The sequence below is a fragment of the Barbus barbus genome (genome assembly GCF_936440315.1).
Source record: "Barbus barbus genome assembly, chromosome: 19".
NCBI classification, from domain to species: Eukaryota; Metazoa; Chordata; class Actinopteri; order Cypriniformes; family Cyprinidae; genus Barbus; species Barbus barbus.
In genome coordinates this window covers 838,664-854,759 of record NC_136747.1, presented here as the reverse complement: position 1 = coordinate 854,759, position 16,096 = coordinate 838,664, and the positions used below count along the sequence as shown (strand labels likewise).

The 16,096-nt window shown below is 38.7% G+C and overlaps 2 protein-coding genes across 3 annotated transcripts; one reads left to right on the top strand and one right to left on the bottom strand.

Moving 5' to 3' along the window:
* Positions 1-3,385: 3,385 nt before the first annotated feature.
* LOC306885358 (uncharacterized protein) lies at positions 3,386-10,372 on the top strand. The gene is made up of 5 exons (XM_079441816.1): positions 3,386-3,445; positions 5,005-5,364; positions 5,671-5,787; positions 8,485-8,537; positions 8,843-10,372. Exons 1-5 carry the CDS (start codon positions 3,415-3,417, stop codon positions 8,948-8,950), a joined length of 669 nt encoding a protein of 222 aa, XP_079297942.1. The 5' UTR covers positions 3,386-3,414; the 3' UTR covers positions 8,951-10,372.
* Positions 9,954-16,096, bottom strand: LOC306885355 (uncharacterized protein). 2 transcript variants are annotated; one of them, XM_079441812.1, is made up of 8 exons: positions 15,698-16,096; positions 13,847-14,095; positions 13,366-13,644; positions 12,364-12,408; positions 11,493-11,606; positions 11,298-11,348; positions 10,836-10,867; positions 9,954-10,434 (listed from the first exon to the last, which is right to left on the bottom strand). In XM_079441812.1, exons 1-8 carry the CDS (start codon positions 15,762-15,764, stop codon positions 10,330-10,332), a joined length of 942 nt encoding a protein of 313 aa, XP_079297938.1. In that variant the 5' UTR covers positions 15,765-16,096; the 3' UTR covers positions 9,954-10,329. The 2 variants fall into 2 exon arrangements, with proteins under 2 accessions (XP_079297938.1, XP_079297937.1); XM_079441811.1 differs by having other exon boundaries at positions 9,989-10,434; positions 10,836-10,888; positions 15,698-15,850.

Here is a 16,096-nt window from a genome sequence, read left to right as displayed (position 1 = left end):
GAAGAACAAAAGAAGGAAAGCACCTGGTCCAGATGGTGTGTCACCAGCCTGCCTAAAAATCTGTGCTGAGAAGCTGGCCCCCATCTTCACACAGATCTTCAATAGATCACTGGAGCTGTGTGAAGTCCCCTCATGCTTCAAACGCTCCACCATCATCCCCGTCCCAAAGAAACACAAAATTACTGGACTTAATGACTACAGACCTGTGGCTCTAACGTCTGTAGCCATGAAATCATTCGAAAGACTGGTTTTGGCTTATCTGAAGGACATCACTGGACCCTTACTGGACCCCCTGCAGTTTGCCTACAGAGCAAACAGGCCTGTGGATGATGCAGTCAACATGGGACTGCACTTCATCCTACAGCATCTGGACAGACCAGGGACTTATGTGAGGATCCTGTTTGTGGACTTCAGCTCTGTTTTTTACACCATTATCCCGGAAACCCTTCAAAATAAACTAACCCAGCTCTCCGTCCCCACCTCCGTCTGCCAGTGGATCAACAGCTTCCTGACAGACAGACAGCAGTTAGTAAAGCTTGGCAAATTCACATCCAGCACTCGCACCATCAGCACTGGAGCTCCTAAGGGCTGCGTTCTCTCCCCACTGCTCTTCTCCCTCTACACCAACGACTGCACATCTAAAGACCCCTCTGTCAAGCTCCTGAAGTTCACAGACGACACCACACTGATCGGCCTCATCCAGGACGGTGACGAGTCTGCTTACAGACAGGAGGTTAAGGAGCTGGCTGTCTGGTGCAGTCTCAACAACCTGGAGCTTAACACGCTCAAAACTGTGGAGATGATCGTGGACTTCAGGAGAAACCCCCCTGCTCTCCCCCCACTCACCATCATGAACAGCACTGTGACTGCAGTGGAGTCATTCAGATTCCTGGGCACCACCATCTCTCAGGACCTGAAGTGGGATATTCACATAGACTCCATTGTCAGGAAGGCCCAGCAGAGGTTGTACTTTCTTCGCCAGCTGAGGAAGTTCAACCTGCCACAGGAGCTGCTGAAACAGTTCTACTCTGCCATCATTGAATCCATCCTCTGCACCTCAATAACTGTCTGGTTCAGCTCAGCTACCAAATCTGACCTCAGAAGACTACGGAGGGTAGTCCGGACTGCTGAGCGAATCATTGGTACAGCCCTCCCCACTCTCCAAGAACTGTACTTATCCAGAGTGAACAAAAGGGCTGGTAAAATCACTCTGGACCCCTCACATCCAGCACACTCCCTCTTTGAACTGTTACCGTCTGGTCGACGCTACAGAGCTCTGAGCACCAGAACGACCAGACACAGGAACAGTTTCTTCCCTCAGGCAATCCATCTCATGAACACTCAATAAATAAACGTAGAACACACAACTAATTCATTATCCATTCACCACACTCACTTATTTTATTTTTATTTTCTCATTTCTAATTTGCACATACTTGACCTGTACATACATAGTCACCTATATTATATATTATATATTGTGTATTTTTTATTTTTTTGCTGCTTTGTACATTGGTTATTGGCTATTTCTTGTTATTTTGTTTCATTACATGTGTCCTGTCCTGTTGCTGTCTTTCTGTTGCACTGTAGAGCTTCTGTCACTATAACAAATTCCTTGTATGTGTAAACATACTTGGCCAATAAAGCTCATTCTGATTCTGATTCTGAATAACCTTTTTTTCCTGCCATTGAGGGAATTCTCCAGCTTTCTGTCTATGCTTTGATCATGGTTCTAAAACTGATCCAGACATAGTCTTTGCCAAAAACATGCTTGAAAGTTCTTCTTACCCATCATTCAGAGCAAATAAATCTTGCACTTGCTATTCTGGCTCTACAAGCAACACTTGGAACTGCATTGTTAGACCTTTCCAAGATAAAGGATCCTTCCTGACAATAAACTATAACCTGTCTAGCACACCAACCATTTGGACAGTTTCACAAGACTCCTGCTATGGAGCCAGAATCATCACAGCCTTGCAATTTAGGCCGTTGTATGTTGACAAGCGCGTATGTTTGTTCCAGTGCTTTTGCAGTGTCTTCATTTAATTTAGAACATCATTTGAAAGTGAAGAATCATCTGTAACTTCAAGAGATTGTTTGGGGAATGAGCTTGTGTGCAAATGTTTCATTGACAAAGAATGGAGCACGTTGCTTGCGTGTCTGATTAACTCTCTTTAAAAAAATAAAAATGCTATATTTGGACCCATTTCCACCCACAAAAAATTGAGAAGGACAGAATGAAGGCATTGTGTTTTGTTTTATGACTCCACCTCTGAGTTGACTGATGACACATTTCTCCAAATCTGATGAAAAACAAACTCTGAGAGTGAGGGCATTTTTGGCACATTTTCATTTTTTGGTGAACTATTCCTTTAACAAATCTCCTCATTGAACGACTTTATTATAAGCACGCATTTTCAATAGTGTGCTGTTTTTAATGAGTATTTTCAATCTGGGTTCAGTATGCAGTAAAGCTGAGACGTTTGTCTAAGGTACTTGGCTGTGTTAATTGTTTTGGGAGCAATGACATTTTCTGTACATTTGTTTAAGGAAAAACTATAATAAGGTGTTTCTGTTCTCATGAAAATTCTTCTCTCCACAAATCAGAAACTAAGATGTAGTCTTGATGACATCCAGAGAAGAGAAGAAAAGAAGAGAAACCTACAGTAGAAGAAAAAGCTAGAGATGAACAAGTGACTCAGAAAGCATTATAAACAAACTCAACAATGCCCAAACTATAGCACTGACCAACAGAGATCATACAATACAGTCAAACCGCACTGAAGACACAGGAACTCGAGAAGAAGCTCATGAAGTGATCAGTTTCAGAATCCTGTTTCAGTCGTTTCAGCGCTCGCTGACATGCAAAATAAATAAAACTGAAACTTTATTTTCTCGCAGTTGTCCAGTTCCTGCTTGCTGCTGTATTTGAACAGGTATAGTGTAGAATCAAAAATGAGTCACGAGTTCATTTCTCAGGGAACACACACATGCACATGTACTGCAGACCTTGGATGTATTATCAGCTGCTTTGGATAAAATCCTAATTTAAATGTCTAGTGAGCAGGAAAGACAAAAGCATTGTGAGAAAGCATGGGATGTCTGTCGTATATTTGCATCATTGATGTGTGTTAGTGGATTGTGAGACTGGAGCACATATGCTCATGCTGACGGAGGCGGGCATGAACACAGACAGTTTCCTTATTCCTCAGAAATGAAACTTAAGTGTGGTGCTATGCAGCAACAAACAGATTTTTCCCTTTTCAGTTAACACCAACATTACAGCCGTGAAAATGTGCAGAACTGTGGTTTATAAGTGAAAGCCTGTCCTGCTGAGTTAGCAAACTTAAGCATTTATAAGTAAGACCCCCTGCTCCCACGTCTCAGAGCTGCACCTGACAAACAGACTGGAACATGAGCATTTTCAAACTTATCCTTTTAGTCAGTGAGTATGCATCCATAAATTGATCTCTATATAAACGGCTAAAAACACATCTCTTCCATCTTTATTTGACCCTCTAACTCTCTCTATTCTAAATATAGTTTATCTGTTTGTTGTCTTTATATATATATATATATATATATATATATATAAACACTTTACCCTTTAAGACTTGAACTCTATTTGTTTTCTTAAAAAATATATATTTTTATTTTTCTATTCTATTTGTTTTGTTGTTGTTGTTGTTTTATTATAGGCCTATAATAACAACAACAAAAAACTATTTGTTTTCTAACTGTTTGTTTTCTTTAAAAAGGCCTCTAACACTAGCTTTCTCTGTTCTTTTTCTATTCCCTTTGTTTTCTTTTATTTATTATATAATAATAAAAAAATAAAATAAAAACATTGCTACAGTGTTAAGCTAACTGATACTTGTCATAGTACTTGCATATCATTGCTCTTTTGTTGGTTTTGATTGCTTCTATTGTCCTCATTTGTAAGCTTTGTAAATGACTAAATGTAAACATATTTATGTATATAGTGTATATATATATATATATATATATATATCAAAGTTGTCCTAAGACAAGAACGCATTTTGGTTTTAGGACAACTTTGATGAAAGGTTTTGATCCACTTCAAATGTTGACTACGATAGAAATCAGTGCTGTCAAACGAAAAATATATTTATGTTTATATATTAAATATATTTATATATAATATAAAATATAAGAATATGAATATATAAATGTATAAATGCAAATATTTTACATACCTGTATGCGAGTGTATTTATATATACATAATAAATATACACAGTACACATACATATATTATGTAAACAAAAACTTTTATTTTGGATGCGATTGATCGTAATTAATCGTTTGACAGCACTAATGTACAGTATATATATATATCATGACAACTCTCTGAAGATTTTAGCATGGTGATGGATATGACAATGTATTTGTAATATACTTGGTCTTGGTGGAATAGATCTGCTACACTGCTGCTGAGTTGCTGCTGTTGATTATAGCTGTAGTTGTAGTTTATTGCTGCTGCTGCAGGCAAGTACAGGATCTTGCTACTGCCAATGCATACAGCGATACCGTGCTGTCAGTATTTAAGACATACTGCTGCTGCACAAATAGCATAAAATAACCCGTAGAAGATCTATACAGGTGGAGCTGGGAAAGGTGGAGGGCTTCAGAGAAACTATGAAAGCGTGCTGCAGGAATCTCAAGTGAATACTAGCCAGCCATATAAATGCAAGGCAGTAAGCTCATTGGCTGCATATGCAGCATGAACCAATCAGCTTGTGCCAAGTTGTTTCACTCTCTGAATATCATCAGTTACATTCACAACCTGTCAGCCTGGACCATCTAGAGTTTCATGACTGAACTATATGTATGTGTATATATATATATATATATATATATATATATATATATATATATATATATATATATATATATATATAGTGTGTGTGTGTGGTTTCCTAGTTATAACAACTGATTTAGAGAACTTGTGCATTTGTGTACTTATACATATTGTCTTTCCTAGGCATCAGCACACAGTGTCTTATGTGTGCAGCCACGGTGAATATGAGCGTTCAGCTGGAGCAGAATGTTACTCTGCCCTGTTACCTGAACTCCAGCTATGAGTTGGCATGGTATCGATTGAACTCTGAGAAGATTACTTTACTCATATCTGCAGCAAGAGGAAACCTTCCAAGAAAAGATTTCATTACTTACTATAATGAGAATGGAAGTCACTTTGGGCTGGAAGCAGGCAGGGGGCTTGACTCGGTCAGCCTGGTGATCGCTGGGGTCAGAGAGTCGGATCTGGGGCTGTATTACTGCGCTCTTGGTGTCAGTGCAAAGACACTGCGCTTCGGGACTGCTGTCAGACTCACATTTGCAGGTTAGTGCTCTTCAGATCGGCCAAAACATCATGATTTTATATTATATTAATTATGCTATAATTCTAAACGAGAGTGCTATGATGTCAGAGCAGGAAGCCGTAAAGGTGCTCTGTGTTTTAGTGGATCACTTCATTCATCAGCATGGTTCAGATATAGGGGATAACATCAAAGCAATCTGTAAGAATAGTACCGTCATATTAAGACTTCCAGCCAAATGGGAACTAAATGTGACTCTCATCTGTTCCAGTGAAACTGCTGCTCTTTCCTCTGGTTTGTTTGGTGACAGGTTTGGTTTCGTGTTTCAGACGGTGAACCACAGCGCTCATCAGACAGTGTGGGCTGCAGGACGCTCTTGATCTGTGCTTGTGTCGTATGTGGGTTTTGCTGTTTTCTCTGCGTGAGTGTGCTCTGTTACAGGCAAGGTGAGAAACAGAGAACTCTCTGCCCTTAAAGGGTCTCTGCCTCTGTTTTTTTTTTTTGCACTGTTCTCTTATGTTCTCTTATTTTTTCTGCACGGTTCTTTTTCTGCACTGTTCTCTTATAGGTCCACTTATTTTACATCAAAATCATATAATTTTATATCATAGTCCAATAATTTTACATCAAAATCATAATTTAGAAGTAATAGTCTGTTTTCTGTCCTGTTGTTAACCCCCTCATCAGAAGGCTCTGTTTGAATAGGCGTGTAGAGGATTGTAGACTCTGAAGTAAACGCCCCCTGCTGTGATTGGCTAATAGTTGTGTATGATTGACCACCTACATTCCTCACAGATGGACTGTGATTTAAGTCAAAAACACATAAATACTCATATCAAACAATCTGTTTGAACATTGGGATCAAAAGGCAGGCAATGACTGTTTTTCCACAGCATCTTGTTGTCTTCAGAGCATCTTTATCATTTGATTTCTGCGTAGACCTGCGTGATCGCCTTAATTTCTCATTATTTACAGTACGTGTGCAAATCGGTGGCCGGGGCGTGACAGTGATGTAGAATCAGTGGGTGGGGCTAAACAGACAGGGATGTAGGCAGTGAAGTAGAATCAGTGGGCGTGGCTAAACAGGCAATGATGTAGAATCGGTGGGCGGGGCTAATCAGACAATGATGTAGAATTGGTGGGTGGGGCTAATCAGACAATAGGTGCGTTCGACTTCATGCAGCACTTAGCAGACCGATCGGCGGCTGACTTGAAGCAGTGCATGCCGGTTAGAAATTTAGTCCGACTTGAACCGGCGCCGACCACACGTCACTGTCACGTGTGGCATCAAAGTACCGCGATAGCGTTTCGAGAGCAGACGGCTGACTCAGCCGGCGCAATTTCTCCAGAGCGACTGCGGGAGCACTGATGACGACACAGCTGTTTCACGATTGGCCAAATTCACCACATGACAACAACCACGTGTATTTCGGGTTTATTCTGACAACTTCAGTCCCACTAATGCTCATATATGGACTTTCAAAAAAATAAAAATAAATTAACTTTTCATGTCATCTTCATCTCGTAAATCATGTTTATTAAAAGATTACAATTATTTTTACTGCAATCACTTTTTTGTTAATTTGTTTATATAGGTTTTGTGCATAGGTTTATTTTGGACCTTTTTCATACAGACCCTTTACAGTATTAAGCTGCATAACCTATTTAGATAATCATTTTTTTTTATGGAATAAATCAAATGTCAATCTTACAGACTTTTAATATAATGTGGTCATCATGGATTCTGATTGATAGGCTACTAATTGTCTAGTTGCTGGGTTCATCCATCTTCACTTGCATGTGATTACTGCCAACAACTCTGGCTGGATGTCAACTTAATACAACATTCAGATCACTTTCATAAGCTGGTATAAATCATAATAGAAAGGCAAATAAATTGGGCTTATCCGTAGGCCTGTTCATGGTGTTCACGTATGAATGTTCATGGTGTTTTGTCTTACTAAAATGTGCTTACCTAACTGGAGAAATAGTCAAATAAGTAAACAAATATGTAACATCCTAATTCTTTTATCTGTAATGAAAACCACATTTAGTACATACAATTATTATCTTCATAGATTATTTTTATTAAGTTGCAGTATAGCAAAAACACACATAATGAATCATACTGCACAAGTCAAATTTTCAATATGTTCTGTTTATTTACTTAAAACTTGTTTCTGTTGTGATGACACCCTTTCAAAATATTACATACATCTTAAAGGTTTATTAAAACAATATTTATTACATTGAACCTTTACTCACTTTCGTTGCTCATTGTGCTCAATTTCATACAACAATAACGACATTTCTATAGCTTCCAGTTCGTCTGCAATAAAGCAAGCAAACGCCACGTGATCTGCCATGACTGAGGTAGATGCAGCAAACTACGAGAGCCCCGAAGTGTCCGACTTGACGACTCCGTTTTCAACTCCGCCCCTGACTGCAAGTGGCTACTCTCGTTGACCACCGTCTGTAGCCGTGCTTCAAGTCGAACGCACCTAATGATGTAGAATCGGTGGGCTGGGCTAAAGAAAGAGTGATGTAGGCAGTGAGGTAGAATCGGTGGGTGGGTCTAAACAGGCAGCGATGTAGAATCAATGGGTGGGGCTAAAGAAACAGTGATGTAGGCAGTGAGGTAGAATCGATGGGCGGAGCTAAACAGACAGTGATGAAGAATCGGTGGGCGGGGCTAAAGAAACAGTGATGTACGCAGTGAGGTAGAATCGGTGGGCGGGGATTAACAGGCAGTGATGTAGAATCAGTGGGTGGAACCAAACAGGTAACGATGGGCAGGGCTAAACAGGCAGCGATGTAGAAGCAGGCGTTGATCTTCTTATGTGGAGGCAGTGCTTATCTACAATATTACATCATAGAGTGGAACATTCCACAAACTGTTGTTTTGGCAGACCGCCTTTAATATAAGCTGTGTTTTTAGACTAACAAGAAAGTTTTAGGTTCTGAAACTTGCAGAATGTTTTTATAGAACAGCAACCTCTTATATATCAAAATATCAAATAAATTTAGATTTCTCAGTTCATGACCCCTTTAAAACAGCATGAAGCTCCAAATCAAACCTGATTGAAATGCAGGTTACACCACACAGCGTTGTGGATAATTTTTTTAATGTGTTTTTCTTTTAGGTTTTTCCAGGGTCTCTTGCATCAGCTGCATGACTGAAAACTCAAATGTCAAGGTGGGATGGACTTGGATTCTTTGAAAAAAAATGGCATATATGCAAGAAAGTAGCATAAGAATGGCCTAACTCAGAAAATTCTAAAACATGCACAAAAACATGAGACATTGCCATTAGAAAACAACAAACTCAGAATATGATGCAGGAACAATGTAAAAACTGATACGAATACCATAATGTGGCAGAACTAAGAAAGTAACCTTTGTTCTCCTGTTTGTCTGTGTAGTTGGTATTTTGTGTTGTTTTGTGCTCTGAGAGTGACATTAATATTGATTTATTAATGCAGGGATGCTGTTGTTTTCCAGGCAGCACAAGTACAGTACTCCAGTCTCCGGTTCCTCAGGCAGTCCAGAGCCGCGGCTCCTGCTCCAGTTAACGTGATATACGCAGCTATAAACAACCACATGTCCTGATTTCACTGCATTTGATCAGCTTCACATTAGCAGAGAGTTTAAGAAGTCTACTATACCTACACCTATACTCTGAACTTATGCCATGATTTTTATGGAATGATTTTTAATGTTTTTGAAAGAAGTCTATTTTGCTCACCGAGACTACATTTAGTTGGTTTAAAGGGGTCATCGGATGCAAAATTCACTTTACATGTTGCTTGAACATAAATGTGTGTTGGAAGTGTGTGTACACATCCATCCTGTAATGATAAATATCCACCCAGTGTTTTTTTTTTTTTAAATCCCTATTATAAAATCCTCTTTCTCAAATCAGGCTGTTCTGAGATTCCTGTCAGAATGACGTAGTTCTGCTCAGGCCGCTCCCACGATAGTTGATTGACAAGGCCGTCTTACCTTAGACCCGCCCTGAGTGATCTGAGAGCTGTCCGCCATTGTGTCAGCTCCGGTGCAGGGGAAGACAAGATGTCTCCGATTAAGCGATTGAGGTGTTCTGTTGTTGGATGGAATAATGAATACAGCAGTCATCATTTACTCCCAACATCTGAGCCACTGAAGACACAGAGGATTAACATTACTTTTGTTTTGAAGGGAATGTGCCGATCCCTGATCTACCTAAAGGCATCTATGTTCATGCGAATCATTCGTGATCCAGAATAATGTGCCTTCCTAATAACGTGCTAGTTAGCCAGTTTCGCGGCCAAAGATTACAGTCCTGCTCGTCACCCCATGGAGGGAGAGGGGCAGGGCGAGCAGAGCTCATTAGCATTTAAAGGAACATGCACCGAAACGGGTGGCAGTGAACAGAGCTGTTTTTAACAGGGTAAAAAGGGTGTTATTTACACTACCACTGATGAAGTTTAACCAAAGTGTGTTATAGACTTTTCATTAAAACCCTAAAGAATCATATCAACTTGTGGAAAATGGGCATCCGATGTCCCCTTTAAATACAATAAATAATGTCAAATATTATTGCAATATTTTAAAACTTAAAAAAATATATTTTCAGGATAATAATTTATTGTACCAGGATTCTTTATATAGAAATTTCAAGAGAACAACATTTATTAAAATAGAAAAATTTGTAACATTATAAAAGTATTTACTGTCACCAATTTATAGTATATTTGTTGTGTATACATATTGAATGGTAGTGTATATTACATGTGCTATATTACTATATTATGCCTGCTATATTCTATGGTTTCTTTTTCATCTGTTTGATTATATATAAGCTAGGTTTTGTAGGATGACAAATAAAGCTAAAATAGTGATTTCAGTTCTATATAAGGTGTTTTTAAGTGTATTCAGTTTATATTTACATATCAGTTAACATGATTCATATTGACTGTACATATTCGGTGTAAATGAATGTGTTGTTTTCATGATGTGATCAGTGTGGAGTAAATGACATGCTGTCTGCTGCTCCGCTGTCTGTCTGTCTGTCTCCAGTGCTGCTCACCCAGAGACGCGTACTGGATTTCCCCCTGAACACACACACACACACACACACACACATTAGCACAGCTAATATAGATTACTCCAGCCATATTTGCATCTTTATTATAATAGCATTATTGGTTGCACTTTATTTTACAGTACATGCACTTACATGTACTTAAAGTGTACCAACCTCAGAAAGTACTGGTAAAATTATGTAACTACATGGGGTAGGGGTAGGTTCAAGGTTAGTACCTAGTTATTACCTAGTTATTGTAATTACTATAATAAGTACATAGTATGTTCATGAGTAACAGGACTGTAAAATAAAGTGCTAACTCATCATTTCTTAGAGAAACATCAAACTGTTGTCATTTTGAAGTAAACATTTTCATTGTTCAAAAACTACAAGTATCTTTGGCTGTTGATTGGTGGAGAAAAAACTCACTGCATCCTCATGAGTGTCCAACATCCAGGGGCCTGATAAACAACACAAGATCACTGTTTGAAGTAAACCAAATGACGTTATGATGACCTTTGATGAAAACATATCTACATAATGCTGTTAAAATAATCTTGAAAGCATGCAACGCAGTGCATGTGTACTAATGCTGCACTCACGTGCTATCGGAATGATCGTAAATACGAGTTTCCTAAATTGGCCATATAAGGCCTCTCTAAGGCCGTTCATGTCCAATTTCTGACTAGGAAGCTCGTGTATACGATCATTCCGATAGCACGTGAGTGCAGCATTAGTACACATGCACTGCGTTGCATGCTTTCAAGATTATTTTAACAGCATTATGTAGATATGTTTTCATCAAAGGTCATTATATGCACGTGAATGCAGCATAATACCCTGATGACCCTCACGATATTAATGCAAAGCAGAGCATTATTCCATCTCTACCTTCATTTGACATCCTTTGTAATTGTAAACCTGATGCAATGTCTGTTGGCTCTGGGGAAAAAAATCAATCAATCAATCAATCATTTATTTATTTGTATTTGTGTGTGTGTGTGTGTGTGTGTGTTGTGTGTGTGTGTGTGTGTGTGTGTGTGTTAATTTAATTTGGGCAAAACATGTAGTCCAAGTCAAACGCACCTGTTTCTTTTCTAATGTTTCTTCTCCTTCTGCTTTTCCAGCAGATAGTCACAGACAGAAGGCTGACACAAACCATCGCCAGTATGCACAAAGCCAGAAGGACGGCCACTGTCACTAAACACACACATTCATGTTTTACAGACCGTACAGTGCTATAGTGGCAGTTTATGAAGCCTGGAGTTTTTTATTTTTTACTTTGAGCTACATTGAGATCAGATGTTTGTCAAAGTAGTATAACATGGTAAAGAAAATCTAAAAACAAATAAAAACAAAAACATGACGCACTTTGATGTTTTTACAGGCTGGCATCTTGACACTCTCTTGTAGGATGCAGAAATCATTGCTCTATCAAAGCGTCCTGCTCCAGCTCTAGGACAAACCATTATACTGTCTTCACAGCGTTTTAAAGCTTCCTATTACTGAGTGCAGTGTTTCTGTAGTCTTGTGGCAAATTTCAGATGTGCAGGAATGCTCTTCCTCACTGCTATCCTGCCACATACACCGTTACTGTTCATCATTTATCTGATGAACATCACTAACTTTAGCCAATGCAGGGAGCTTAACTATTACAGTAGGCAGAGCTGTTCAGCTCTCACCTGTTGTATCTTCTTTACTGAAACCATGGACTTCAGTTACCTCTATAAATAAACTGATAATCCTAGAGGTCCACATACTTTCTGCAGCATAGATGTTTACACGTCTCTATTTTTCCTGTAGATTTGTGTAATGTTTGTCTAACTGGATTCTCTTTGTTTAGTTATAGAATTAAATTCAGATTCGATATGAGTTGAATTTATGCAGAGATACAGAAAATACTTAAGAGCTCACAGACTTTCTCGTGCAACTATGGGAAAAATTAAAATGAACTTACGATATTTAGTTATATCTGGACTGCTGTTTTCAATTTCAGCCGATTCTGTGAAAAAGAAACATACAATCTTATTCCATTACACTGTCTAGAAAATAAAATATATTGTATACAGAGAATTGTAATACTATCAGTGCATGGATTCATGTCACGTGCTGCAGTGTCAATACATTAGATAACATGATATCAAAGCAAGTGATGTTTTAAAGAATGGTAATACACAGACATTTTTTTTTAGGTTTGACGATATGTTGCATTGAGACATTCTTTGATTGTGATATGTTAGTGGAACATGCACAGCTGATGTGATGATCTAAGCCTGGTTCCTCTGCTTGAACTTCATCTTTCTGACAGAGCATGTTGCACAACTTCTTATCCAGGCCCTTGTCATTTCTAGGCTGAACTACTGCAATGCTCTTCTAGCTGGACTTCCATCATGCACAATCAAACCTCTACAAATGATTCAGAATGGAGCGGCACGACTGATCTTCAACACGTCACACCTGTCTTTATCTCCTACACTGGCTGCCGGTTGCAGCTCACATCGAGTTTAAGACATTGATGCTTGCGTATAGAACAGCCACAGGTTCAGCACCTGCCTACTTCCACTCATATGACTATTCCCTCATGAATGAATGCAGAATTTCAGAGGGTTTCAAGACTTACAGCAAACACAGAACCAAAGGATTTAAAAGTTAAGCAGCAGAGGCCAATCAGCTCTTGCCATGTTGTGATGATGTCATTGTTTGCAGACTGCATTAACAACCAGCCAGTGCCATCTAGAGTTTCATGATTGAACAATATATTGCATGCAGCATGTGTTTAATCAGATTCCACTAATAATGCAATGGGATTCAGACATTTTAGTTGACCTAAGTGTTCAAATATGTTTTGGGAAGGCCTTCTTATTGCATGGTATTATGAATTTCCTGCAGGAATACTCTAGGGAAATTCCTATCATACTAGAAATGATTGTATATTCAGTGTTATTGTGCTCATTGCTACCTGTGGTCACCGTAAGGAAAGCCATCTCTCTGTTGTTGCACAGATAAAGCCCAGAGTCCTGCACCTGGAGATTGGAGATAATCAGGTGGTCTGTGGTATGAGTGAATCTTAATGTTGGATCAGCTCTCTCTTTCTTTATGGTGCTGTTTTTATAAAGCATGGAGATGAACTCTTTTCTGGACTGAGGAGTGCGTTTGAATGCCCATCTCTGCTTCATTTTATCAGATGTCTTACATGGCAGATAAACATTTGTGCCCTCAGGAACTGTAAAGTTATGGCCTGGAAAGAAAGAAAGAAAGAAAGAAAGAATGATTTTTCTGCTGATTTGAAATATATTGCTGGATTCACATTAACTACTTTTATTTTTTGTCTTTTTTGGGTCTTGACAACCTGTGGTCACAGTATGCTTTCAAAATTGAGTTCTTTGTATTCCTACAGAAGAGTTGTGTGAGTTTGGAAAGACGTGCCGAGACTCAAATACCTTTGAGCACAGTGATATCGGCCACTAGTTGATGGTTGCAGTAATATTCTCCTGCGTCTGATTCCTGCAGGTCTTTAATGGAGAGTTGGCCATCTTCAAGCAGCTGGTGTTTGCTTTGGTCCAGGTAAGACACCTGCTTTCCTCGTCTAGAGGCGATCACTCTTTCCAGCCCATGGCTCCAGGCAACATTTGAAGCGTCAGAACACATCAGCACAAGAAAATGCTTTTCTGGGGCACTCAGCTTTTGCACTGAGAAAGGTGAAAGGTCAGAGATTATCCACTCACATTTCACATTTAAATGTAACATCAGCCCTTAATCAGGTGAGAAATTAATATCAAGTGGGCTCTTTTTACTTGCTCTCTACACCTCACAATCCACCAAAACACACTCATTATAACACCTTCATGACAGTAAATTATGGGCGAGCACCAAACAACACACATACATTCTTTGCAAATTTTAAGGAGCTTAATATAGTATTTGAAATATTTTATAATGAGAAATGAGAAATGGCTTTATTGATTGCAACATGAGAAACAATCTAAAAAACACTATTAATAGAAAGCAACGGAGGTTGTTCTGTAAACGAACAGCCGGCTCACTTTGATATGAACACATTCAGAGCTGAGGCTGACTGTACTTCCTGGTCTGCTTCTATTTATACCTTATCAGAAGGAAGTGTGTGGACTGCAGCTACGCTCCTGTGACTCCGTTTGAAATGGAAGTTAATATTGCTTTTTTTGTCTCTAAACTGATACCAGTTTTATATGTCTTAATAAGATCTTTTGGATTAGGAGTTTATGTAAACTGGTCATTAAGCTGGTCAGACAGGCTAACTGTTTCTCAACACGCCTGCCTGTTATTGAATATTAAATGTCATGCATTCACATTAAAGTGAAAATTCTGTCATTTTCTCACTCTAATCTGAATCTCATTTTCAAAAAAGAAAAAAAGAAAAAGAAAGAAACACAGTGTAATCCAGTGTTGATGCACAGATAATTCTGCAAGGCTGGAAACAGTTATACTTAATATCCAAAGGGGAAAACAGCATTGTCATGGCACTCTTAATTAAAAACGTCTTTTAAAATGTATTAAGAGCATCATGGCAATGCTGATTATTAGTTATTTAGGTAACACTTTATTCTGATAGTCCACTTTAGACATTCTACTAACAGTAAGTAAGTTTGCAACTCCATGTCAACTATCAGTCATTAGAGTATTAGTAGACTGTCTGCTTAATATCTGCTAACACTTTATTATGATGGGTCCACAACATACAACATACTGACTATCAGAAACTTTGCAAGTATGTGTCAACTTACTCTACTAACCCTAAACCTACCCTACTGAGAGTTAGTAGACATGTAGTTAATAAAGTTACTTATAGTTAGTAGAATGTCTAAAGTGGACTATTAAAATAAAGTGTAACCGTGGTTTTAGACCCATTTACTTTCATTATAAGGCAAAAACTATCATTTGTTCAACAGAAGAAAGAAAGTCTTACAGGTTTGATGAATAAATGCTGATAGAGTGGTCAGTTTTGTGTTGAACTGTCCTTTTTAATGTCTCTGTAATAGTGAACGCTTCTCTAATACAGTAACTTTACTATTTAAGGATGTTAATAAAATATAAAAGTGCATCACACTTTCATATGTTCATAAATGATAACACATCAGATGACACTGTTCCACTGCAGATTTTATGAATATATTAGTACTGAGATCATCAAAGACAACAGCTTATTCTGTTGCATTTCAAACATAAAGATCAACTGACATCAACAGAGAAGCAGTAGAGCAAAAAAAAGAGAGAAAGAAAGAAATGGATTTAGACTCAGTCATTTGTTTTACCTGAAGTGTCCTCTTTGGTCAGATGTAAAATAAAGAGAAATGTCGAGGTTAGAATAAGGTTTCTCATTGCTGTGACTAAACCGGTCCAGTGTTCATATGACTGACTAGACTCTTTCCATTTGATCCCTTCTGTCTGGTGTGTGTGTGTGCAAGTGTGTGTATCTCTCTGTGTGTGTGTGTGAGATAGAGAGAGAGAGAGAGAGAGAGAGAGAGAGAGTGTGTGTGTGTGTATGTGCGCGCGAGTGTGTGTGTGAGAGAGAGAGTGTGTGTCTGTGTGTGTGTGCAAGTGTGTGTATCTCTCTGTGTGTGTGTGTGAGATAGAGAGAGAGAGAGAGAGAGAGAGAGAGAGAGTGTGTGTGTGTGTATGTGCGCGCGAGTGTGTGTGTGAGAGAGAGAGTG